This window comes from Harpia harpyja, chromosome 9 (genome assembly GCF_026419915.1).
Source record: "Harpia harpyja isolate bHarHar1 chromosome 9, bHarHar1 primary haplotype, whole genome shotgun sequence".
Classification (NCBI taxonomy): Eukaryota; Metazoa; Chordata; class Aves; order Accipitriformes; family Accipitridae; genus Harpia; species Harpia harpyja.
In genome coordinates, this window is record NC_068948.1 from 1,501,033 (window position 1) to 1,524,776 (window position 23,744).

Below are 23,744 nucleotides of genomic sequence, written 5' to 3' on the forward strand. Positions count from 1 at the left end.
GGCACAAAGCCACGCAGAGGCTGGAGCATCTAAAAAAAAAAAGAAACCACATCCTTTATTAAAACTTACACCAGCACCCGCTCACCTCGTCCGTAGCGTTACACTACCTTTATTTCATACATTAAAAAAAACAAAAAAAAAATAAAAACAAGAAAAATACAGGAGGGGAAGGTGAGGGGGCTGCCGCCGAGGTGGGGGGGGGCACGGCGGGAGGGGGCAGCCCCAAGGCACGGGCAGCGGTAAGGCGTGGGGTGGGGAGGGGGGGGGTCCTAGTCATCCTCCTCCCCGCCGCCGTAGAGGTCTGCCAGCTTCTTGAAGCGGCTGCCCCAGTCGTTGAGGTAGTCGTAGTCCTGGTCGCGGTCGGAGGCAGAGGAGTTGAGGGAGCTGAGCGAGGTGGCCTCCGAGCCGCTGCCCTCGTAGTCGAACACCAGCAGGGAGTCGTAGGGGGGGGCCGTGGGGTCCGTGTCGGCCGCTTTCAGGTTCTGGGGGGGGAGCAGAGGGGTCAGCACCCATTCCCGCTGGGCTGGGGGGTGTCCCAAGGGTGCCGGCACGGGTAGGGGGGAATGGGGCTCACCTCCTCGATGAAGGTGCCAATGTCATCGGGGTTGGCAGGACGGGGCCGGTACTGGGGGGCCGGCAGGAGGGTGGGAGCCACGTCGTTGCGGAGCAGCACCTCGGGGCGGGCGTCCAGGCCCCGGTGCAGCTGCCGCAGGTCGTAGTCCTGGGGAGCAGGGGGGACATGATGGAGAGGGGCAAGGTCAGGGTGCCTGCGCTGGCACCGGTCCCCCCCCAGACCCCCGACAGACCCACCTGGTCCTCCTCCCCACCGCCCTCCTCCCCATAGTAAAAGACGTTGTCCCGTGTGTCATCCTCAGGCAGCAGCAGCGGCTCCTTCGTCACCTTCCTCCTCCTCATGAAGAGCAGCAGCAGCAGCAGGATGACTGTGGGGGGGGCATGGGCATTGGCATCAGCGGGGACATCCCCCCAGCCTCTGCCCCACGGGGGTGGCGGGGGGGGGTGCAGCCCCACAGCACTGGGAACCCCGGGACCCCCCCACTCACGCAGCAAGGCCAGGAGAGCGCCCAGGGCGGCAAGGACGAAGGGCAGGCCGGTGGCGGGCTGGGATCTCTGGGGACAGCTCTGCGCCGGCCCCTCGCAGTCGCAGACCCGCGCGGTGATGACGGTGAGCTGGGCTTTGCCGGGCCGGTCGAGGAGCCGCAGGTAGACGCTGTAGAGGTCCGGCTCCAGCGGTGCCACCAGCCGCAGGGTGACGGTGTCACCTGCACAAGACCGGTACCGCGGGTGACCCGTGGTGGAGCGCACCGGTAACGCCGCTGCGGCAGAGCCTGCCTCGCGCCGAGCATCGCCCCCAAGCCTTACCTTCGTCGCCGACCTCCGCGGCCCCAGCTGTCCCCCCGAGCCGTGGCTGAGCTCGGCGCGGAAGGGGCCGGTGTTGGGGGGCAGGTCCCTGTCGGTGATGGTGAGGACCTGGGGCTGGGGGGCTGCGGTTTGCAGACGGTGATGTCCCGGGGCTCGGCTTCAGGGCCGTGGTCGTTCACGTCGAGCAGGGTGAGGAGCAGGCTGCCGGTGCCCGTGGCGGGCGGCGAGCCTGCGGGGAGGAGCCATGCTGGAGGGGGGGATCCCCAAAACCAGGACCCTCATGGGCACAGGGATGCCCCGAGCCGGGGTGGGGACAGGCAGCCCCCGGCACCGCTCCATGGCAGAGCCGGGATGTGGTTCCTGGTGACGGCAGCACGTGTCCCTCACGCGGGACGGCGGGAACAAGGGCCCCTTTCACGGCCCTCACCATCGTCCACGGCCAGCAGCACGGCGGCGTAGGTGCTGTTCTTGACGAAGGGGGACTCGCGGTCCAGGTGGTCCCGTGCCGTCACGAGGCCGTTCTCGGGGTGCACGGCCAGCCAGCCTGCCGGGTCATGCCCCACCAGGTACCTGGGGGGCAGAGGGGAGCTAGTGCCACGGCAGGGACCCCCCCAGACCCTGACCCCAACCCCAGCCCCGCTCACTTGATCCTCTGTCCCTGGGCCTTGTCGGGGTCCTGGGCCGTGCAGGAGGCAAGGGTCTGCCCCGGCGGCACGTCCTCCGGCACCCCGGGCGAGCTGCACCGGTGGGTCGAAGACGGGCGCCTCGTTGACATCCTCCACGTTGACCGTCACCGTGGCGGTGGCCGTCGGCAGCTTCACGGCGAAGGGGGGCCTCGTTGGCCACGGCCACGTGGAGCACGAACCTGCTTCTTGGCCTCGTAGTCCAGACCCTGGGAGAGGGGAGGGGACGGGCAGCACCCCACTGCGGGCAGCGAGGGGGGGGACACGGAGGGGGACACGCACCTTGGCGGTGCGGAGGACGCCCTCGTTGCTGGCGGGGGTCGGTGACGATGGTGAAGGCACCTCCCTCGTTGCCCGCGCAGGATGGAGTAGACGGCTCGCCACGCCGGCGGTGCTCGGCTCATCCAGGTCGGTGACGGCCAGCCGGGCCACCTCCCGCCCGGCCTCGTTCTCCGGCACGGCCGCCTCGTACTGCGGGTGCGGGGCCCACCGTCAGTGCCGCAGCCCGGCGGGCGCTGGCCTGCGGGGAGAGAGTCCTGCCGGGGGTGGGGGGGGACCCCACGTTACCGTTTTGGGGTCGAACTCGGGGGCGTTGTCATTGACATCCGCGATCTCAATCACCGCCAGGCGATCTCAATCACCGCCAGCGCCGTCGTGGTCAGACCCTCGCCGTCCAGGTCGGCCGCCTGCACGGTCAGCGTGTACTCCCGCACGCGCTGCAGCGGACAGACAGACAGATGCGCACCCCATCAGCCCCCCCGCCCGGGACCAGGGCTGCCCGCCCCGCGGTGCCGCAGAGCCCACCTCCCGGTCGAGGCCGCTGGCGATGACGCTGAGGGTGCCGGTGGCCCTGTTGACGGTGAACATGTGGGGATGGGGCTCCCGCGGCTCCTGGCTGAGGATGGAGTAGGCGATGACGCCGTTGTAGGTCTCCACCGCGTCGTCTGCGTCCGTGGCGGTCACCTGCATCACGGAGGTGCCTGGGGACGGGGACGTCCCGGTGAGTGGGGTGGGTGGAGGGGACTTGTACCCACACGTCCCACGGGGATGGTGCCAGGGCTCTCCCCAAGGGATGTGGCCGGCGGGAGGCAGAGCTTCCCCACGGCACGGGGTCCTACCCGGCAAAGCGCCCTCCGGCACGGAGCCCCTGAAGACCTCCTGCGTGAACTGGGGCTTGTTGTCGTTCTGGTCCGTCACCGTGACTATGATCTCCATCGGCTCCTCCACCGGTTTGCCGTTCTCGGACACGGCGTGGGAGAAGAGCTGTGAGGTGGAGGGGGTGAGCCGGGGGGGGGCTGGTACGGCATGCCGGCACACCACGGCAACCCGCCCCGGCAGGGACCTACGTGATACTTGTCGATGCGCTCCCGGTCCAGCGGCTGCGTCACCTTCATCCAGCCCGACTCCTTCTCGATGGTGAAGATGCCCTCGGGGGGGGTGTCCGCCCCCTGCCCCGTGATGCTGTAGAAGATCTTGGTGTCTCTGTCCCGGTTGGATTTGATCTGGGAGGAGACACGGGGAGGGGGGTCAGTACCCGCGCCCCCCCAGCGGCATCACACCCTGCCCCGATGCGGGGGGGCGGCCACTGCCAGCATCGCTCCCACCCTCGACGTGCCCAGCCATGCCCAGCCCCAGCCCCTCGCCCAGAGGCGAGGGGGATGGACCCCCCCCAGCACCCACATCTGCGCCCAACCCGACTGACCCCCCCACCCCATACCTGAACCAGCTTTTTGGGGAAGGGACCCCTCTCATTTTCGGGAACCTTGATGGGGGGGATCACCCAGTCCCTCTTCCGTCTCCTGGGAGCGGCGCGAGCCCTGGGGGCCTCGGGGAGCTCCTGCGGGATGGGGGGGCATGGTGAGGGTGCAGCTGGCGGTGGGGGGGGGGGGGGGGACAGGGTTGGGGGGCAGCTGGGCAGCGTTACCTGGGGGGAGTGCCTGCTCTGCACAGGAACCGGGGCAGGGTCTGACCGGCCGGCAGCATCCCGGGGGGGGACAGCGAGCACCCTGCCCACCCCCGGCAGCCATACGGGACCCCCATCCTCCTGCACCCCGACGTCGGGCTCCTCGGTCCCATCCGGCCCCGCGCAGCCTCCGGAGATCGCTGCGAGAGGGTGGGGGGTGAGGGTGGCTGGGGAGGGACCCGTCCCCCAGCCCCCCTGTCCCAGCAGCTCCCAGCCCCAGGACCCTGCACCCCCCCCCCAGCCTCCTGAGGCAGATCAGGCAGGGGATGGCAGATTAGGCAGGGGATGCCGGGAGCGGCATGGGAGCGGCACAGGAGCGCGGCGGAGGTTTCGGCTTTGTTTCATAGATGACGGGAAATTCCTGGGCAGGCAGAGCCCTGCCCCAGCCCCCCACCTGGTGTGTCACCCCCCTCAGGGCTCCCAGCCCCCCACGGCCAGGATAAGGGGCACAGCACGGCCCCCACCCCCCCACCCAGGACCACGCTGCATCCCCTGCGCTGGATACGGCCCAGGCCCCTGCACCCCCGGCCGGGAGGCAGGATTAGGGGATTAGCGGAGCTAAGCCAGCTCCGGAGGCTGAGCGGCCGTGAGAGCCAGGAGGGGACGGGGAGCGGGGCTGGGGGGGTTGCGGGAGCAGGGGGGGAGACGTGGAACGGGGCAAGGAGAGCTGTGCCCCACGGCTGCCCCACACCAGGGTGGGAAGCGAGCCCTGGGGCAAGGGCCCCCGTGCCTGGAGGGCAGTGCCGAGGGCCCCTCCCAGCCACGATGGCTGCGATAAGGGACATCGATAAGGGACATCGGTGGGGCCCAAAGGGCCCCAGCCACCCTGGCAAGCAGGGCCAGGGTGCGAGGACCCCGGGGGGGACCCCCAGCACCCACCACGCGAGTCCCCAGCCCCGCTCCCCAGCTGCGGCATGCGTCGCTGCTCCCCACGAAAGGGCCGAGTGGCACACCGGGGTCCGGGTCCGCAGCCTCGCTCCAGCCCCGGCTCGGAGAGCCGAAGCCCACCATGCCCTCGTGTCCCCCGGTGCAGAGCCCACATGGAACCGTGCCCGCTCGGTGCAGCGGTGGAGCCGCACGGCCGGTGCCTGGCCCACGTGCTGCCCACGGAGGGGTTTCGCAGCGGCGTGGCCGGACCCCAGCCCCTGCCCGCGGCGGGAGCTCGGCAGAGCCCATCTCCGCTCCTGGCAGCCTGGCAGGAGCCTCCCGGCTGGCTTGGCCGAAGGAAGCGGGATGCGGCGTGCGAGGCAGGCGGAGGTCAGGGCCTCTCCTGGCACGGCGAGAGCACTTACCGCCAAGGAGTGCTTTTAGTGCTCCACGGCCATTAGGCGAGCGCTGGCTCCGGCCACGGTTCCCGAGCAGCCCCGCTCCCTGGGGATGCCGCCGAGCGAACAGGGCGGACAGGCCCAGGCAACACGCGCTGCCCCTGGGCACCGCCGGCACCGGGCCGAGAGCCAGCGGCGGCGAACCCCTGCCCGGCCTCGGGCCAGGTCGGCCGGACTCTGCAGCCCACGGCACCACGTTCCTGCCCACGGCCAGAGAAGGGTGGCCCTGGGGCACCCAGCCCCATCGCCAGCCTGGCGCCGGACACCCACCCTGCGGGGACCCAGCCCTGTCCCGGCGGCTCCCCGCGGGTGCCCCGTGGCTGGACCAGAGGCGCCAGCGCCGGCATCAGCCGCCACCGGCCCCGGTGGGGCCAGACGGGGAGACCGGGCACCGCCAGCCCCACGGCCCGTGGGGGGGGGGGGCACAGCCCTATACCGCAGGAGCCCGGCCAGCCCCACAGCTCAGCCCCACACCCAGGAAAGGGCTCGCCCCATGTCCCAGCCCCACATCCCGGGGACCCCGGCCAGCCCCACACCCTAGGCAGTGCCAGCTCCCCCCGAAAAGCACCGACCCCCGGGGCGGCGGGGGGGGGGGGGGGGGCACAGCCGGCCCCACATCCCGCCCCAGGACCCAGCCCCACGGCTCGGGGAGCCCGGCCGGCCACAGAGCCAGCCCCAGAAGCCGGGGGGGGGGGGGGGGCAGAGCGGGGCCGCACACGGCAGCGAGGTGGGGCCCCGCCGCCCCCGAGGGCCCGGCCCGCCCGCCCCACCGGCGCCCCGGTCCCGATCCCGGTCCCGATCCCGTACGGCCGGTTCCCCCCGCCGCACACCCCGGGGGAGGTGTGGGGGGGGGTCCCGGGAGAAGCCGCGCCCCGACGGCGCCGGTTACCTGGTGCCGGGAGCGGCCCCCGGCGCAGCCCCAGGGGGACGCACGGCCGGGCCGGGGGGGCGGCGAGCGCGGCGGCCGCCGGCAGGAACGGGAGGAGGAGGAGGAGGAGGCTGAAGAGGAGCGGGCAGAGCCCGGAGCGCGGCCCCCGCATGGCCCGTTCACCGCCGCCGCCGCCGCCGTCGCTCCGGTCGCCGCCCGCCCCGCCCCGCCCCGCCCCGCCCCGCCCCGCCCGCTGCAGCGCGCCGGTCCAGGTGAGGCGGCGGCCGCGCAGGTACCGCCCCGCCCCGCCCCGCCCCGCCCCGGAGAGCGGCCCCCGGTGTCCCCCCGGTGCCGTCCCCCCCCCCGCCCGGCACCCCCCGGTTCCTCCGTGCGGCCCTCCCGGTGCCTCCGTCTCCCCGCCGCTGTTCTCCCCGGTGCCTCTGCGCGGTCCCGTAGGCACCGCCCGGGCATCCCGGTATTACCGGGCGCGATGCCGGTACCGCCGTGTGTCCCTCCACGTGTCTCCGGGCGCCCCCGGTACCTCCCCGATACCTGCGAGCGCTGCGACCCGCCGCCCTCGCGGCTCCCCCCGGCCCCGGTGCCGGCCCCATACCGGGGCTGAGCCCCTGCCGGGGCGACTTGTCCCCCTGCCCGGGGCTGGGCTGCGGCTCTTGGGGACCCCCGGAGACCCCCTCCTCCCCGCCACCCGGGGACCCGGCACCCTGCGGCGGGGGCTCTCCCAGCACCCCCGGGCCCACCCTGCCGGGGGCGGGGGGTCGGGGTACTCACCCCCGCCGGGGGGGTCTCATCTGGCACCAGCCGCAGCGTTGCCCCCTCCCCAGCACCCTGCCGGTGCCGGGCATCGCCTGGGGGTCGCACCGTGCCGGGTGGGGGGGCTCCGAGGGTCCAACGGAGGGGGCTCAGCTCCCCGGGGGTGGTCCTCGGCACCCCGCAATGCATCGGGCATCCCCGGTGCTGTGTTCCCCCCCTGCCCCCCATCAGGTGCTGCTGGTCGGGCATGCTGGGGGGCCTGGACCCCCCCCCCCACCTTTGGGTGCATGGGACCCCCAGAGCAAAGCAGGACCCCGAGGTGGGGCCATGTGTGCACCCCGGCCCCCGCTGGGGTGGGGTGTCCAGTGCCCTGGGGTGCTCCTGGGGTCCTGGGTTCCGTTGTGTGTCCCCCTGCCCCCCAGCCCGGAGCAGCATCTTGAGCCCCGGGCCCCCCGCTTGCGTCCCTCCCGGGCACCCCTCCAGGGCTGGCGGTGGCAGCGGGGCCCTCGCCCGCGCGTGCTGGCACCCGTGGGCTGGCGCTTGGCTTTTTCCCGACAGGACTCGGCCAAGGTCACAGCTGGCCGCAGGGAAGGTCCCCAGCTGGCGCCCAGAGGAGCAGCCCCTGCAGCCGGAGCCATGTCACTCTGCACCTTCGCCCTCCTCCTCCTCCTGCTGCCGGTAGGACCGTCCTGATGGGGCCAGGGGCTGCTGCACGTCTGCGGGGTGGGGGTGAGCGGGACAGTCCCCCTGCAGCCCCTGGGCAGAGCTCTGCCCCCCCGCATTGAACCTCAGTCCCGCTCTCTGTCCCGCAGGACGCAGCACCTGATGTGCTGACCTTCCCCGAGCCCGGCCATGGCCTCCGGCGGCAGAAGAGGGACTGGGTCATCCCCCCCATCAACTGCCCCGAGAACGAGCGGGGGCCCTTCCCCAAGCAGCTGGTGCAGGTATGCGGCCCCGTGGGGACAGGGCACAGGGCAGGGGGGTCCCTGGAGCACCGGGACCCCTCTAACCCCCCCTCCGCCTCGCCACCAGATCAAATCCAACAAGGACAAGGAGACCAAGGTTTTCTACAGCATCACGGGGCAGGGGGCGGACACCCCCCCCGTGGGTGTCTTCATCATTGAGCGGGAGACGGGGTGGCTGGAGGTGACGAAGCCGCTGGACCGGGAGAAGATCGACAAATACGTCGTGAGTGGGGGGCCGGGATGGGGAGGGGATGGTCCCTGGGGCCACGCGTGGGCTGACGGTGCCCCTCGCAGCTCTTCTCCCACGCGGTGGCGGCCAACGGGCAGCCCGTGGAGGACCCCATGGAGATCATCATCACCGTGACGGACCAGAACGACAACCGGCCCCGTCTTCACCGAGGCAGTTTTCCACGGCACCGTAGCAGAGGGGGCTGAGCCAGGTGAGACCGATGCCACCGAGTAGGAGGCAGTGCTGAGGTGGCAGTGGGGGGGACGGTGGAGATGTCACCGATAACTGCCCGCTCCCAGGCACCCCCGTGCTGCAAGTGCTGGCCACGGACGCGGATGACGCGGTGAGCTCCAGCAACGGAGTCGTGGTCTACTCCATCCTGCGCCAGACGCCGGACCAGCCCCAGCCCCGCATGTTTGCCATCAGCAGCAGCACCGGGGTGATCTCCGTGGCCGCGGCGGGACTGGTGGCACAAGTGAGCCCCGGGCACGGCCCGTCAGCCCCACTGTCACCCCCCGCACCCCTCAGCTTGGCTCTCACCCCCTGTTTGGGGGTGACACAGCCTCTCGCCGCAGGCGGTCCCCGAATACACCCTGGAGATCCAGGCGGCCGACATGGGAGGCTACGGGCTGCAGGCCACCGCCACCGTCCTCATCAAAGTGCAGGTGAGGCGCCGAGCCCACCCCCGTGCCCCCACGGCAGGCGGACGGGCAGGCTTAGGCCACGGTGAAGCCGCTGCCTGCTCCTGGCAGCCCCCACGTGCCGACACGCTCCGGGTGCTTTCCAGGGAGGGAGGCGAGGCTGGGGTGGCAGCTCCGCCGTGGCTCCTCCTGGCCCGGCGCCCCGACGTCCCGCCGGGCTCTGGTCCACCAACCCCAGGGCCACGGTGGTGCCGGCGCGTGGGTGCCGGCGGGGCTCCCGGGCGCACCTCCCAGTGGGAAGCCACCTGCGCCAGCTCGGCCCAGCCGGGGAGGAGCGCCCGGTCCTGCTGCGGCCCCGAGCCGGGATAGCGGTGGCGTCCAGCCTCGCCAGCTCCGTGGGGAGAGGCTGCGGTGCCGGGAAGGGCAGCCGGGGCAGGGGATGGCATTTTGCACGGTGTCACCGGCCGCGGGCCCCAGGCTGAGTGGGACAGAGGAGAGCCAGGTAAGCAGCCGGCAGCCCGTGCTCGCCATAGTGCCTCTCCGGCATCCCCACTTCAGCCGGCAGCCGAGGCCCGGAACCGGTGCCGGAATGGCAGCGAGAGCTGGTCCCACTCCAGGGAGATAGCCTGCCCCTGCCCAGCTGACAGCAGCCCCGGAGCAGCAGGATGCAACCCCCGGGTCATGCTCCCACCCTGCCAAGCACAACCTGGGGGCTCCCAGAGGGGAAGGGTCCCTTGACCCCGCGCTTGCTGCCCGTCCCAGGCAGTTATAGAGCGCTTGCAGGGTTAATGTCCGCCCGCACGTGACATTGAAGGCGACGGGGACAGGGCTGCCGGGACGGAGCTGCTTCCTCCCTGGACCCTGGCCAACCATTGCCGCCGCGCCACGGCCCACCGGGACGGGAGGGTGAGCGGGGAGCCCGGTGCTGCTGCAGGCACGCAGCCCTCCATCCAGGCAGGAACCCGGCAGGCGCCCACGCCGCCGGTGGCAGCGGTGCCCAAGCGGCAGCGCTCCGCTGCGGGCAGGGCTCCGGCACCGCGGCCCCGGCGAAGCTGAGCCCCACGGCATGGGAAGGACGTGGGTGCCCGTGTCCCAGCCCTGGGGCGCAGCAGGGTGCTGGGGAGAGGGGGGCTGTTGCTGGGACAGCCCCGGCTGCGTGGCTGCCAGCCCGGGAAGGGGGGGCTGCAGGGTGGTGGCACATAGGCAGCGTGGCCAAGGGCCCCCTCCGGAGAGGGGTCGGGGGCACCCGGGGGCTCGGCTGCGGCACTGCCTGCCGCAGCACGGCAGAGGGGGGAGGCGGACGGTGCTGCCGGGACGCATCCCAGCCCCGCTTACTCCTCTGCCCCAGGCCGAAGGCATGTCCGAGACGGTGAACGGCTCCCTGACCACCCACGTGCTGAACACGGTCACGGGGCTGCCGGCAGCCGGCCTCGTCATCCGCCTGGCCCAGCTGCAGGAACCGGGGCTGCAGTGGACGGAGCTGGGGCAGAGGTAGGAGAGCTGGCGGCAGCGAAACGGGGCAGAGGATGCTGGTGCCTGTTCCCCAGGAGCCGGCCGGCTGAAGGCTCCCAGCACAGCCACCGGCTGCCGGCGGCAAGGCTGGTCCTCGTGGCTAGGGCCGGCCAGCGTGGCAAGGCTTGCTCCTTCCGATTTCAGGTGGACGGACGAGGATGGGCGCTGCCTGCCCCTCCTGGCTCGGGGGCAAGCGAAAGCCGGCACCTACAAGCTGCGCTTTGAGACGGCGGCGTACTGGCAGGGCCAGGGGCACACCAGCTTCTACCCCTTCGTGGAGGTACAGAATGCAGGGAGCAGGGGACCGGGGGGCACGGGAGCCGGCCATGGCCAAAGCCGCAGAGGGACAAGCCCGCAGGGGTCCGGGTGCCGCGGCCAGGCTTGAGGGAGCTGCCAGCCCTGGCCTCCCTCCTGCGGCACTGCCAGCTCTGCTCTGAGCATCCCTCAGGGTCCGGCTCCAGCTAGCTGAGCTCCCCCCTTGATCTCCCCCAGGTTGTCTTCACCATCACTGACCCAGCCCAGAAGCTGCACATCCCGCTGCTGATCAGCCCCTACTCCTACACCACGTACCGGGGCAGTTAGGGGAAAGGCATGTCCTCCCCCCAGGGACGCAACTACGCCACCGACACCATTAAAGGCTTCAAACAGCACCGTTCGCCTCAAAAAAAATCACCTTCCTGGGGCAGTGCACACATGGCTTCTGGAGGGGGAAAGGAGGGGAGCCCCAGGGGCAGTGCAGGCAGGGGGGCCAGCCCAGGAGGCAGAGGGGCAAGGGAGGACCCCGCACAGGCCCCCGCTCGAGCCCGGTGCGGCAGGTGGGATGCCGGGAGCCCTCTGGCTGTGCCGTGGTCCCGGGCTGCGCTGGCACTGCTCAGTCAGAGCCGATCCGGTTGGCAGCTGCCCGTGGCTGGTGTACCCCATGGCAGGAGTGGGGGGCTGCTCCAGAGGAAAGGTCCCCCCGGGGAGGAGAGAGAGGGTCCTCCAGGTCCTGCAGAAGGCTCATTGGGGTCTGTTTAATGGTGCGGAGCACCAATGGGTGCACCGGCCGGTCCCTCGGTGCTGGCTGGCATCAGGTGGGTACGGCAACGAGTCCCGCGGGGCCCTGCCCCAGCGCCTGCCCCAGCACCGGGCTCGCCAGGGGCTTGAAGCCCAGGTTGTCCAGGGGGATGCCGAAGGCCGTCAGCTTTGCCTCGAACGTCTGCAGCATATCATTGTGTGCCTGCAAGAGAAGCGCCCCACGGTCAGCCCGAAGCCCAGACCCTCCGCACGTGGGCACGGGCTCCCAGCACCCCCTTCCCCGAGGCACGGGGACCCCAACATGCCTTCCTTCGCAGGGCAAACAGGGGAAACTGCAGCCTGGGCTGGGTCCTGCCTGGCCCCGGGCACGAAGCAGCTCAGCTGCCCTGCTGCGAGTTCCCTTCCCTCCACTCTGTGCAAGGCCTGGAGCAGAAGGTCCCGTTCCCACTCCCCGCACAGCCACAGCCACCACCCAACAGCCCCCAGCCCTGACCCGGGGGTGGGGGACAGGGCAGCCCCAGCCCCTTCCCTCACCTTGCAGACTCGGGCCAGCTGGAGCTGCAGGTCTTTGATGGTGGTGTTCTTGGAATTGAGCACATCCTGCAAAGAGAGACGGCGTGTCAGGCAACGGCTGCCCGGCCCCGGGGGCACGGCGGCCGTGCCGCAGGCGAGAGCGGCGTGGCAGAGCGCACGGAAGAGCTGCTGCGCGGCGGCCGAGCTGGCACCAGGGCCAGGCTCAAGCAGAGCGGCTCGCAGCACGGCCTGGCAGGCGGCCACCCCCCTGCTCTCTTCCAGCCAGCACTGCCAGGGACAGCCAGCCCCAGGCAGAGGCAAGGGACAGGGACCTCCCGGACCGACAACACGAACGCCAGCACAGTCCTGCCGTCATCGTCTGACCCGCTGCAAGGGTGGGGGGGGCCGACGGCAGCACCTGCTCCGGCAGCACCGCCCTGCCGTCGCGTCGCGGCACCAGGGGAATTACAGGGAGAGAGGCTCCCTGAGAAGATGCTGGAGGCAGCTGAGCAGAGGAATTCCAGGACCCCAGCAGCTGTGGGAGAGCTTGACGCCGTGACGCCTTCCCAGGAATGTGTTTTCCTTCCTGCTGCTGTGGCACCTACTAGTAGGTGACACATCCACTGCCCTGTCCTACAGCCCCAGAGCCTCGGCTGCTGCTGTGCGCATCCCCAGGGCACCCCGGCAAGAGGGTGTCCGCGAGCTTCACCCCCACCCACCGCAGAAGGGACCTGGAAGAGGATGGGCTGGTGTGGGATAAGCGGGAGGGCACCAGGGTGGTAGCCGAGCCGAGCGTGGAACTCACGTCCCCTGCATCTCAACCCAACCTAAAGCAAGTGCTGCTTCTCCAGTTACGGCTGCGGCAGGCTCCAGGAATGCGGCTCTCCGCGCCGAGGCTTTCTGCGTACTTATTTTTAGCGTGGCAGACCTTGCAGAGCCCCTGGGAACCTGTCTATGCTGTCTCTGCAGAAAGGGAGGCCAGGCAAGGTTCACCGGCTGTGACTCCCCACGCACAGAGCACCCCGGGTTGCTGACGGACCCCGCAAGCAGCCGGCTGCTCAGCAGCACAGAGCGCTGGTGAGCGCTGCTCAGCCTGGGGCCGTTCTCCTTGAAAGAGGCCCCACCTGAGGGAGACATCAGTGCCAAACTCCGACGCCCACACGCTCCGCTCTCGAGGGAAAGCTGGAGTGCCCTGCGGCACCGCGTGTGGCCCTGGGAGTGCCGGGAACGAGTGACGTGGCAGCTACAGCCATGTAGGACAGGGACTTGCGCGCTCCAAGGTCTGCGTTCACCCCCGAGCAGCCTCTGCCCCCCAAGGCCAGCCTTCGCAGGGCCCCCCGTCAGCACACGGTACCTCCAGCTTGTGCGAGACCAAGGAGAGGGCGCCCGGGTCGAGGCTGGAGGCTGCGAAGACCTCGCTGAGCTCCACCTCCTTTTTCTCCAGGACGCTGAGGAGTCCTTTCAGCTTGCGCTCCAGGAGCAGGTTCTTGAACCCCGTCTTCTGCTGCACCTCGTTAATGGCTTTGGTGAACTTCTGATAGAGCTCATCCCGTTCCGCCTGCACCTGTTCCCAAAGACAGCACGCCTTCACACCGCCCTCAGGACCCCCCGGGCTGGCAGCAAACAGGTCAGGCAGCTCGGCCCTGCCTGCTCCGGCGAGAGCCCGGCCGTTCCCCACGGCACCTGCAGCCCGTGGGGAAGGCAGGTGCTGGAGCGCAGCTTCTTGCCCTCCCTCCCGCCATGGCTGGCACCTCCTCAGCACCTGCACTTCTGCTTCCCCCTCCCCTCCGGGCCCGGGATGCCCCTGACAGCCGAACAGGCTGACAGGCTCGCTGCGGCACCATTTTAGACCTCGGAGAGGGCCCCACGGCACAGGGGGGTCTTTCCTCTCCTCGCAGCTGGCAGGAGTCCCTGGCTCACAGCTAGTTAATAAGTGTCCTAATTAGGACACAGTCTCTCCTCCGCAGCCTATTTCTGAATGCACTGAATATGTTGCTGCCTTAATGATGGATTGTTAACGAGGCCTCAGATCAATGTTCATATTCCTGGGGATTTCTACGAATTGCAAATGAGCTCTTTTCTTGCCTCAATAGATTTATCTGGGTTAGCTGGGGGGGGGAGAAGCCGAGTCTGGGAGATCTCAGTCAACAGGACTCATCCCGAACCGCCCCAGCACGGCAAGTGGGGGGAGCGACCCCCAAATGCCGGCAGGAGGGAGCGAGCTCCAGCTAGGGGTGGTGCCCCACAGCCATCTCTCCCCACAGCTCTGCCCCCGAGCCGCTGCTGCGGCCAGTCCCTCGCAGGCCGGGAGGGGACCGCCGGAGCGTGCATGATTGCTTAGCAAAGTACAAGGCCAGGCCTGTCTGCTGACCGTGGGAGAGGCCAAAGCTGTGAGCAGCTTTGTTGGAAGCAGCAGATATCACACGGCTCTGGATTAGAGCTTCGGAAAGCTCCTGGCTAAGCCCAGCCCAGGCAGCCTCTGCTGAGTCCCTGCACCCGGCGCTCTGCAGAACGGACAGTGTTTGGAGAGGGAAACAGGGTGCCCAGACCCCCCTGCAGCTCTCACCTTACTGAACCTCTGCTCCAGCACTTCGTGTTCCCACTGAAGATCCTTCAGTTCCTTCTGGGTGACTTTCAGACGGGCTTTTGTGTTCTGCGAGCAGGAAGGGACAGTTAAAGAGCACAGGTTTCTCTGGGAGGTGTAGGGGATGCGTTTTGGCAAGGGAGGAGAGTGACCGGCAAAGAGATATGGATGAGAAAAAACAGGCAACACCCACACCAACTCCCTTCCCTCTCTGCAGCAGGGGTTACTCTGGTTTCTTGCTGCCAGAGACCCTGGAGTCCCACCTGAGACGTTATAAACACCCAGCTAAGCTGAAAGGGACTCAAAGAACTTTGCTCAGCAATCTGGCCGAGCGGAGCGGCAGAGGTCACTGCTGAGCGACTCCCTCCAGGAAAGAGCCAGGGCTGGCCACTCACCGTCAGGGCCTCCTTGTCCTTATCGTAGTGGGCCAACTTCTTCTGCAGCTCAGATACCTGCTCCTGGGCCTGCTGCAGGGGCTCCTTCAGCTGCTTGTTCTGGAGCAGCACATCCGCCTTCTCCTTTTCCAAGTGATTCTCTCTCTTCTTCATCTCCTCCATCTGCTCCTGTTCTTGGGAACACAAGTGCCAACTCCTGGGGGCTGCCCAGCTCCTCAGAGCTTCCCACACCCTCCAGACACCCTCCTGCCACTGGCCCAGCAAGACACATCTCCCTGTGCTCAAGGGCTTCGCTCGTGTAACGATGTACAACCCTCAGGAGACCAGCAGCACCCACACCGCCACCTCGGAACTGGCCAGATCTGGGTGAAATCCTCACAGGACTGGTCCCTTGGTGGAACGGTGACAGCCCACAGGCCAGGCAGGCTGCAGCAGGGGGGCAGGCAGTACCTTCAGCAAGCTGATGAGCGCCAGGTTTTTGAGGGTGATATCGTTGTAGTAGTTCTTGATGTCACTGAAGGCCTTCTCGTGGTTCCTCATCAGCTCGCTGATCTGGCTGTTCTTCCTCTCCTCCACCTCGTGGATCTCGGTCTTCCTCCGCAAGTCAAGCTCGTCCCGCAGCACTTGCATCTTCTTGGTGTACTTGGCCTCGATCTCTGGGGGAGCGCACAGGGGGCTGAGTGAGGACCTCCTGGAGACCCTGTGTAATGCACCCCAGCTCCGTTAGCCAGCGCCAGCCTGGCGCGTGCCACCGCGGCATTACTGGAGGACAAGATGCTTGTTAGCAGCGTCACTGCAGCTGCCACCAGCATGCGGAGCAGTTACGCTGGGACCACGGAGAGCAGAGCCCAGAAATAGCATCCTTGGAAAGAGGGCATGGAAACGCTCCAAGTCAGCCCGTGAGAACCTGAAACGTCCCCTGAGGAGGACACTGGAGCGAGGACTCTGCAAGGGCTCCTTCAGCCAGCCCACCCCGCAGCCCAGAGAAGCGCTGCCAGGCAGCTGTGCTCAGCGGTAGGGCCTGGCAGCAGCGACAGGCGCCCTGCCTGCACCCCTCAGCCTGCGCTACAGGCGCTTGGCCTCATTCCGTTCATAGGATGCTGGGGGTCTGGCAGCCCCAGAGCACGAAGGAGCAAGAACTGGGGGAAAACCAGGCAGAACTGGGGGAAAACCATCCCCCTTTCTGCTCGAGGCTCTGCCAGGGAGCCTGGCAGCGCAGCAGAGCTCAGAGGCACCTTCCCCGGCATACTGACAAAGGGAGCTCACGCAGGGCCCATGTGCACGTCCTGACCTTTCACTTGTCTCTCGAAGTCGTTGCACAGCTGGGTGATCTCCTCCTCTTGTTTCTGTTAGGGAGAAGCTACGTGTTAGAGGCAGACAACCAAATCCTGAGTCAGCCACATCCCAAGGGATTCCCTCCTGCTCCCTGGGAAGGGCTCCTGCCATGGCACCAGTCCCATGTTATCCATGCAAACGGCAGCTCACAGGTTCTCCAGCTGCTCTCCCAGCTCCCTGCTGCGCAAGGGGGGGTCACTGCCCCAGGAATCCCTTCTCCCCATTCCTGCGCTGACTTTCCAGTGCCTCTAAGTGCATCGGTTATCGGTACCTGCGGGAAACTCCATCCCACCCCACGGAGAGAGCTGGGGAGGCAGGCTCCCGCTCACACACCAGGGCTGGTAGGGCTCAGCCAGCAGCCCCACCACCTCCCTCTGCAGCAGACGCACCTCACACATGGCTCCGGTCCCACCAGAGACGTACCAGGCGCATGTTTTTCACCACCACCTCGTTGGCCAGCTCCTGCTCCTTCAGCTCCACTTTCAAGGAGCGCATGTCTTTACGCAGCTCCATCTCCTGGGCCCAGTGATCCTTCTGGGCCCTCTTCATGGACAGGGTGCCCTCCGCCCTCAGCTCAGTGAGATTTTCCTGGTGTTCGTACAACAAGTGCTTCACCTTCTGTTTGTAAACCTAAAGACAAGCCACAGACTGGGTGAGGTGCTTCAGCAGGAGACACACGGAGCTGGGATATTGGCTGAGGCGCTCCTGGCTTGCATCGTGCCCAGCTTCTCCTCCTCTTCCCCCTTCCCTCTCCTCCTCAGAGCTGCCCGAGGCTCACCCGGAGCTTGGGGCTCTCACACCACCTCCCAGCCTTCTCCCCTCCCACCTTGATCTCCACTTGATGCCGCTCCTCCGCCTCCTCCATCTCCCGGTCCTTGTTCCGCAGCTCTGCTCTCTTCTCCTCCAGCTGCCGGCGGGTGATCTCCCAGAAGGTGTGAATTTTGTCACGTTCCAGCTGGAAATAATTGCGCTCTTCCCGTTCCCGGTCCAGCTCCTCCCGGAGACGCACAACATGCTTCTCCAGCTGCAAAGCCGAGAGGAAGAGCCAGGTAGGGGGAAAAGGAGAACTTGGACAGATGCTTTTGCAAGACACCCATGGCAAGTTGTGTTGCAAACCTGGCAGGACACAGTGGCTGTTATTGGGACGGAGAGGTGCAGGAGAGAAGGGGAGGAGCCCTGACAGAACCTATCAGCCTCTGGAAAAGGAGTAACAAAACCTTACCCTACTGTAAGCAGCCTGGGCTCAGATATTCCGTCTCTCAGTGTCTGGTAACACCATTCTCAGGTGCCTAAATACTACTGAATCATAGAATCGTTGAGGTTGGAAAAGACCCTTGAGATCATCGAGTCCAACCGCAAACCTAACACTGCCAAGTCCACCGCTAAACCATGTCCCTAAGCACCACGTTTACAAGTCTTGTAAATACCTCCAGGGACGGTAACTCAACTGCTTCCTGGGCAGCCTGTTCCAGTGCTTAATAACCCCTTTGGTGATGAAATTCTTCCTAATACCCAATCTAAACCTCCCCTGGTGCAATTTGAGGCTGTTTCCCCTCGTCCTATCACTTGGGAGAAGAGACCGACCCCCACCTCACTACAACCTCCTTTCAGGTAGTTGTAGAGAGCGATGAGGTCTCCCCTCAGCCTCCTTTTTCTCCAGACTAAACAACCCCAGTTCCCTCAGCTGCTCCTCACAAGTTCTCTAGACCCTTCTCCTTGTACTCCAGGCCCTTCACCAGCTTCGTTGCTCTTCTTTGGACGCGCTCCAGCACCTCAGTGTCTTTCTTGTAGCGAGGGGCCCAAAACTGAACACAGTATTTGAGGCGCGGCCTCACCAGTGCTAAGTACAGGGGGACAATCGCTCCCCTAGTCCTGCTGGCCACGCTATTTCTGATATAAGCCAGGATGCTGTTGGCCTTCTCGGCCACCTGGGCACATTGCTTGCACTGAGATGTGCAAGATCTTATCCCAGGAGCAAGGTCCCCAGGTAAGGGACATCTCCTCCTCTGTTTCTAAGACACCCAGCAAAACAAGCAGGACTTGGAGCAACCGAGGGGCAGCAGCTGCACCTTCCACCTCTGCCTGCCCTCCCCATGCCTACGGGAGCCTCCCGCCCCAGCAGCGACATGACTGAGAGCGCAGCAGGCTGCAATCACAGAGCTCCAGGCTGAGCCATCACCCGGCTGAAAAGGCCGCCGGGATTACAGAGTCGGGGAGAAGACAACGAGGGCGCAGGGCTGGAGGGCACAGACCAGCAGAAGGGAGGGTGGGATGAGGGGGCTGCTCCTTCCAGGAACAGTGAGAACCCCCACACACAGCCCAGACAGGCGTCAGGCAGCAAAATGAACCCCGGCTGCTTGTCTCCGTCACCTTCTGCCACCTGTTGTCACCGGAGCTGGAGCCAGACGCCGAGCAGGGGTCCCGAGCGCTGTTCTTGCAAGCGGCGACGTCCTCCTGCCTGGGGGTGGGCTGGGAGACGGGGGATCTCTCACCTGCTCCTTGCTCATCTCCTGCGGGGACAAGGCATCCACCACTGCCGGAGCTTTGCTCCCTTTCCCTTTTTTTCCGACTTTCTTTTTGGGTCCCTAAGGAAAGCAAGCAAAAGGCATGAAGTGCGCGTGAGGCTCGGGTGCCGGGGGGAAGCTGCGCCGCTCAGAGCTCCCAGGCCACGAAGCATACCCGCTCTCATGGCGGGGACAGGATGAGAAGGGTGAGAGGGAGGGAACACCGGCTGATGGAGCCAGGGTCCCCCCGGGAGGAGCCTGGAAGCCTCTGAGACCCCCCCCAGGACACCCGTAGCTCATGCCCAGCCGCTGCCGGCTCAGCTCCGCAGCGAAGCCCCCCAGGCACAAGACGCACGTCCCCACACTAAAGCCTCACGAGTGTCACGGCAGTGCTGTGCACGGCGCCAAGGGGCTCCCTCCCTCCCTCCCTCCTTTCCCCTCCCCAAAAGCGGGCCGGGCCGGGCCGGCCCCCCCGCCGCCCTCGGGCCTCCCTCCCCAACAGCCGACCGGGCCGGGCCCCGCCGCCCTCCCTGCCCGCAGCCCCCGGCTCCAGGGGACCCTTCAGCAGCAGGCCCAGAGCCGCCCCCCCCCCCGCAGCCCCGGGGCTCGGTCCCGGTCCCGGTCCCGGTCCCTGTCCCGGTCCCGGTCTCACCATGGCGGCTGCCGCTGGCGCCGCGGTCTCCAGGCAACGGGCGGGCCGATCTCGCGAGATTTGCGCGGCGGACGGACACGCCCCCTAGCAACGCGGGGCCACGCCCTAGCAACGGCGGCGGGGCCTACTCCGGGCCCGGCGGGGGGAGCCGGACCGGGCCGGGGGGGGGGGGTCCTCGCTATTCCCGGGCCCGCAACCCCTCTGCACCCCCCCGGGATCACCGCTGTGCCCCGTGCCACGGGTCGCCCCGGCATCCCCGGCCCCGGCAGCTGCGGTCCCCCCGCCGCCCCGACTCCCCTCCGCGACCCCTCCGCACGCCCGGGGTCCCCGCTGCACCCCCGGTTCCCCTGGTTCCCCCCCCCGCCCCCCCCGGATCTCCTCTACATCCCGGATCTTCTCCCCCCACCCCGGTCCCTTCCGCACCCCCGCGCCGTGCCTCCCGCCCCCCCGGGTCTTTCTCCGCACCCACCACCCCCCCCCCCGTCCCCCGTCCCCCGTCCCCCGTCCCCGGTCCCCCGGGGTAGGCGGGGCCTGTTCCCCAGCCCCGCCCCTAACCGCGCCCCCAGCCCCGCCCCCGCCGCGGCGGGCAGGAGGGTGCGGGCTGCGGGCTGGCACCGGGCCCGCCCCGCCCAGCACCGGCACCGGCACCGGGCACCGGCCCCGGCCCATGGAGGCTCCGGGAGCGACCGGCACCGTAGGTGAGGGCGGGGGCAGTAGGCGGAGGGGGGAGCGGGGAACGGACCGGTACGCCCATCACCGCGGCCCCGGGGCGGGCGGAACCGGGGCGGGCCCCGCGGGGCGGGAGTACGGGGCGGGGGGGGGGCGGGGGTGCACAAGGAGATGTAGGGGGGGTGTGCAAGGGGGGTGTGTGCAAGGGGGGGTATGCAAGGGGGGGTGTGAGCGGGGGGGGTTGAATTGGGGGTGCAGGGGGCTCTGGCTGGGGGTGCGGGGGGTTGTGTGCAAGGGGGGGTGCTGGGGGGGTGCGGGAGGGTATGCATGAGGGTGCGGGGGTGCAAGGGGGGGGGCAGATGCGCATGGGGGGAGCGTGTGTGTGCCCCGGTGTGGGTACGTGTGGGGCTGTGCTGGGGGGGGCCCGGCTGCAGGGGTGGGGGTCGGTGGGATGGGGGCCTGGGGGCCGGGGCGGGGGGCGGGGGGGGGGACACAGCACAGGCAGGGGGTGTCTGTGCAGGCAAGTGCGTGCAGGGGGAGTCTGGGATGGGGGTCTGGGTGTGCAGTGGGGTGCCCAGGGGGTGTGGGGGTACGGTGGGGTGCCCAGGGGGTGTGGGGGTGCACGGTGGGGTGCCCAGGTGACGTGGGGGTGCAGTGGGGTGCCGAGGGGATGTGGGGGTGCAGTGGGGTGCCAGGCCAGGGCACGGGGTGCCTGGGGCACGCTGAGGTGCAGGGGGGTGCCGGGCAGGGAGGTGGGTACCGGGGCACAGACACCCCCGTGCAGCTGTGCCGGTGCTGGTGGAGGAGCGTGGAGGGCTGGGGCGCTCAGGGATGGGGTGGTGGCCGTGCCGGTGGAGCCGGGGGGGTCCCCGGTATTAGAGGGGGGCTGCGGTGGGGTCCTGCACGGTGACACGGGTGGCAGTGGGGCTCCTGTACATGCCCTCCCGTACGTGCCCCGCACGCGGCTGTGCCGCAGCCCCTGTCACGGTGGCAGCCCCGGCCGTGCCCTCCCGTGGCACCGAGGGCACCGGGCCCTTCAGAGCCACGCGGGAGGACGGTGCCACCGGCCCGGGCACCGGCCAGGAGCGGGGCCGATGCCGGTGGGGTGGCAAGAGCCGGCTGCTGCCTGGCTCTGCGGTTTGACGTGAGTCAGCAGAGCGGTGTGCGGGGAGGGAGCCCTGATGCCGGCCCCGTTCCCCGCCAGGCAGCCGGTGAGCCCAGGCCGGAGCGGGGCGGCGTGGCCGGCGGCGTGGCCGGCAGCGTGGCGTGACCATGCAGGCGGAGGCCAGAGGGGATTTCTGCGGCAGGGACCAGCACCCCGGTGGGTGGGGGCTCGGGGAGGGGGCGAGAGCGGGGTCGGGAGGCTGCCGGTGGCAGGGGACAACACGCTCCAGGCGGTGACACCGCCGTGTCACCCACCGGAGCGTGGGGTGGGATGGCAGGAGCGGGCAACCCCCGGGGAGCTCTTCCCAGCATTGGAGCGGGGTGAGGACCCCGTTTCCCGGCCGGAGGGACGTGCCGGCAGTGCGGGGTGCCTGGTCCCACCTTGTGGGGTGAGGACGCGGCAGAGCCGGTGTCGAGGCAGGGGTGCGGGTGTCCCGTGGCTCCGTGTACCAGGAACAGGAACCGACCGCCCCCGTAACATCCCTTTCCCCATCCCGGCTCCTTTGGGTTGGGGGGACTTCTGTCCCCTGCCCCACCATCACCATCCTGGAGGGAAGGAGGAGATGCCCGTCCCCGTGCCATCTCCTCCGGCAGCGCGGTGATGGCAGGGCCCGGTGGCGTGTGGTGCCGGCTTCGTCCTGCCCCAGCACCGGCCCTGGGTGGGCTGGGGGCCCAGGCGCGGTGGTGCCCGGTGCTGCCCTGGGCACGCAGGGTCTCCTGCCCACCCTCAGTGCCCGGAGAGGTGCCCAGGCACGGCTGTGCCACGACCACGAGCTGTGCCACGACCACGGTCGCCTCGGCCCCGCCGGCTTTTGCCGGGAGACAAACCGCCCCTTGTCTGGGCTCCGGCACAGGCCGTGCTTTTGTCTCACCGACACAAAGGGGCTGTGCGGGGCGGGGGGCACAGGGCTGCCGGCTGCCGGCACGGGGGCACGGGGTCCTGGGCAGCTCTGCCCGTTCCCCCGGCCCCCCCCTTGGGGGTCCCGCTGCTCCCGTCCCCCTCGGCTGGGACACCCCGAGGGGGCTGGACGGGGCACCGGGACGGAGCTGCCGTCACCGACGCGGCAGGTGCCGGTATCGCAGAGCTCGGCAAGGAGGTGCTGGCCCCGGAGCGCCCGGCTGGGACCCCCACCCACGGGCCGGCCCAGGAGACCCCCGGAGCCCCCGCGGAGGAGCAGGGCGGCATCCCCATCCCCAGCGCCGGCCTGCTGCAGGTCACTGAGCGCAGACGTGAGTGCCGCCCTGCGCGGGCAGCCCTGCCTGTCCCCTGCCTGCCCCTGGGGTCCCCTGCCTGCCCTTAGCATCCCCTGCCTGTCCCCAAGGTCCCTGCCAGCCCCTGCGGTCCCCTGCCTGCTCCTGGGGTCCCTGCCTGTCCCTGGCATCCCCTGCCTGCCCCTGAGGTCCCTGCCAGCCCCTGCCTGCTCCTGGGGTCCCTGCCTGTCCCCAAGGTCCCCTGCCAGCCCTGAGCTGGTCATTGCCCCCACCGAGCCCCTCATCTCCCCCAGCCCCTGAGTGCCAGACCCCCCCCCACCCCACCGAGGGCTCCCCCCCGCTGCCTGCAGCCCATCCCCGGGGCCTCGCGCCGGGCAGCGGCCGGGTCCCCCAGCACCGCCGGGTCCCCCAGCACCGCCGGCTGCCCGCAGAGCCCCTGAGCAGCGTCTCCTCGCTGGAGGTGCACTTCGACCTGCTGGACCTGACGGAGCTGACCGACATGTCGGACCAGGAGCTGGCCGAGGTCTTCGCCGACTCGGACGAGGAGAACGCGGCCGGAGAGTCGCCCAGCGGTGAGCGAGCGGGGCCGTTGTCCGTCCGTCCGTCCTTCCCGGCCGTCCGGCAGGCCTTGAGCCGTCTGTCCCCGTAGGGCTGCAGCCGCAGGCGGTGCCGCGGGCCGGATACCTGCGCTCGCCCTCCTGGACCCGAGCGCGGGAGCAGGGCCGGGAGAAGAAACACCTCAGCGACCCGGAGCTGCCGCCGGGACCCCCGGACGCCTTCCTGCCCGCCGAACGGCCGCGGGAGCCCTAGGGGCTGCACCGGCCCCGAGGGGGGGCACACACCGGGATGGCGGGGGGGACAGACACGCACACCGGAGCCCATCCCCATCACCCTGCCGGAGGCGGGGGGGACACACACCCCGGGGTGCAGGACTGTTATTGCAGCGGGGGCAACCGGCCCCAGGCAGAGGTGGCCCCCAGCCCCGCGGAGGCAAGCCCGCTGTCCCCCCGGGCCACGGGGAAGGGGGAACCGGTCCCCCCCGCCGGGACGCGGGGCTGCCCGCGGCCCCGGCTGCCGGGACTGGTGACCCGGGCGGGACGCACCGTCCAGCCCGACTGGAGCGGGGCCGGTACCGGTACCGGTGCCGGTGCCCACCCGCTTCTCATGTAGCAGTGCTGTGTTCCGGTAAAACCGAGCGAGCCTCCACCGCCCTGCCTCTGCCGGTCTCCGTCGCCGCGGGGCGGGAGGGGGGGGAAGCCCGGGAGCATCACCGGCACGGGGCAGGGGAGATCCCGGGGGGGGGGGCAGCCCCCATCCCGCCACCCCCGAGCGACCGCTCGCCGTCGTGTCCCCCCCCGCCCC

General features: G+C 69.2%; 4 protein-coding genes across 10 annotated transcripts; 2 read left to right on the forward strand and 2 right to left on the reverse strand.

The window, feature by feature from the left end:
- Positions 1 to 57: 57 nt before the first annotated feature.
- Positions 58 to 6,391, reverse strand: CDH3 (cadherin 3). The gene is given in 24 exon segments (XM_052797171.1): positions 58 to 482; positions 575 to 721; positions 811 to 941; positions 1,062 to 1,280; positions 1,381 to 1,414; positions 1,417 to 1,509; positions 1,512 to 1,609; positions 1,808 to 1,950; positions 2,025 to 2,107; positions 2,109 to 2,210; positions 2,212 to 2,244; positions 2,246 to 2,272; positions 2,346 to 2,375; positions 2,377 to 2,421; positions 2,423 to 2,452; positions 2,454 to 2,534; positions 2,631 to 2,690; positions 2,693 to 2,779; positions 2,868 to 3,043; positions 3,182 to 3,326; positions 3,410 to 3,565; positions 3,781 to 3,900; positions 3,988 to 4,166; positions 6,241 to 6,391. Coding segments are annotated over 24 exon segments (2,583 nt in total). The 3' UTR covers positions 58 to 269.
- LOC128146085 (cadherin-1-like) lies at positions 6,390 to 10,987 on the forward strand. Its single transcript, XM_052797176.1, is given in 11 exon segments — positions 6,390 to 6,491; positions 7,549 to 7,668; positions 7,803 to 7,934; positions 8,023 to 8,178; positions 8,250 to 8,345; positions 8,347 to 8,395; positions 8,484 to 8,659; positions 8,760 to 8,849; positions 10,174 to 10,316; positions 10,482 to 10,617; positions 10,830 to 10,987. Coding segments are annotated over 11 exon segments (1,290 nt in total). The 3' UTR covers positions 10,920 to 10,987.
- Positions 10,969 to 19,650, reverse strand: GAS8 (growth arrest specific 8). Of its 3 annotated transcripts, XM_052797172.1 has the most exons (11): positions 19,338 to 19,650; positions 18,674 to 18,766; positions 17,008 to 17,205; positions 16,605 to 16,811; positions 16,138 to 16,192; positions 15,297 to 15,502; positions 14,847 to 15,014; positions 14,434 to 14,520; positions 13,222 to 13,431; positions 11,889 to 11,954; positions 10,969 to 11,556 (listed from the first exon to the last, which is right to left on the reverse strand). In XM_052797172.1, the coding sequence occupies exons 1-11, from the start codon at positions 19,338 to 19,340 to the stop codon at positions 11,407 to 11,409; spliced, it is 1,443 nt and encodes a 480-aa protein (XP_052653132.1). In that variant the 5' UTR covers positions 19,341 to 19,650; the 3' UTR covers positions 10,969 to 11,406. The 3 variants fall into 3 exon arrangements, with proteins under 3 accessions (XP_052653132.1, XP_052653133.1, XP_052653134.1); XM_052797173.1 differs by lacking the exons at positions 18,674 to 18,766; positions 19,338 to 19,650 and adding an exon at positions 18,552 to 18,667; XM_052797174.1 differs by lacking the exons at positions 16,605 to 16,811; positions 17,008 to 17,205; positions 18,674 to 18,766; positions 19,338 to 19,650 and having other exon boundaries at positions 15,297 to 15,546; positions 16,138 to 16,184.
- Positions 19,651 to 19,895: 245 nt separating this feature from the next.
- On the forward strand, positions 19,896 to 23,588 carry DBNDD1 (dysbindin domain containing 1). 5 transcript variants are annotated; one of them, XM_052798112.1, is made up of 5 exons: positions 19,896 to 20,035; positions 21,211 to 21,327; positions 22,239 to 22,400; positions 22,814 to 22,954; positions 23,032 to 23,588. In XM_052798112.1, exons 2-5 carry the CDS (start codon positions 21,279 to 21,281, stop codon positions 23,190 to 23,192), a joined length of 513 nt encoding a protein of 170 aa, XP_052654072.1. In that variant the 5' UTR covers positions 19,896 to 20,035; positions 21,211 to 21,278; the 3' UTR covers positions 23,193 to 23,588. The 5 variants fall into 5 exon arrangements, with proteins under 5 accessions (XP_052654072.1, XP_052654074.1, XP_052654073.1 ...); XM_052798114.1 differs by having other exon boundaries at positions 21,215 to 21,327; XM_052798113.1 differs by having other exon boundaries at positions 19,896 to 20,031.
- The last annotated feature ends 156 nt before the right edge of the window (positions 23,589 to 23,744 follow it).

Coding starts and splice junctions, on each gene's coding strand:
- GAS8 (XM_052797172.1), bottom strand. Junction 15,503..16,137: donor CTTCGAGAGACAAGTGAAAG/GTCAGGACGTGC, acceptor GCGCTCCCCCAG/AGATCGAGGCCAAGTACACC. Junction 11,955..13,221: donor TGGTCTCGCACAAGCTGGAG/GTACCGTGTGCT, acceptor CTCTCTTTGCAG/GATGTGCTCAATTCCAAGAA.
- DBNDD1 (XM_052798112.1), top strand. CDS start 21,279: ATGCAGGCGGAGGCCAGAGGGGATTTCTGCGGCAGGGACCAGCACCCC. Junction 21,328..22,238: donor CGGCAGGGACCAGCACCCCG/GTGGGTGGGGGC, acceptor CCGACGCGGCAG/GTGCCGGTATCGCAGAGCTC. Junction 22,401..22,813: donor GCAGGTCACTGAGCGCAGAC/GTGAGTGCCGCC, acceptor GGCTGCCCGCAG/AGCCCCTGAGCAGCGTCTCC.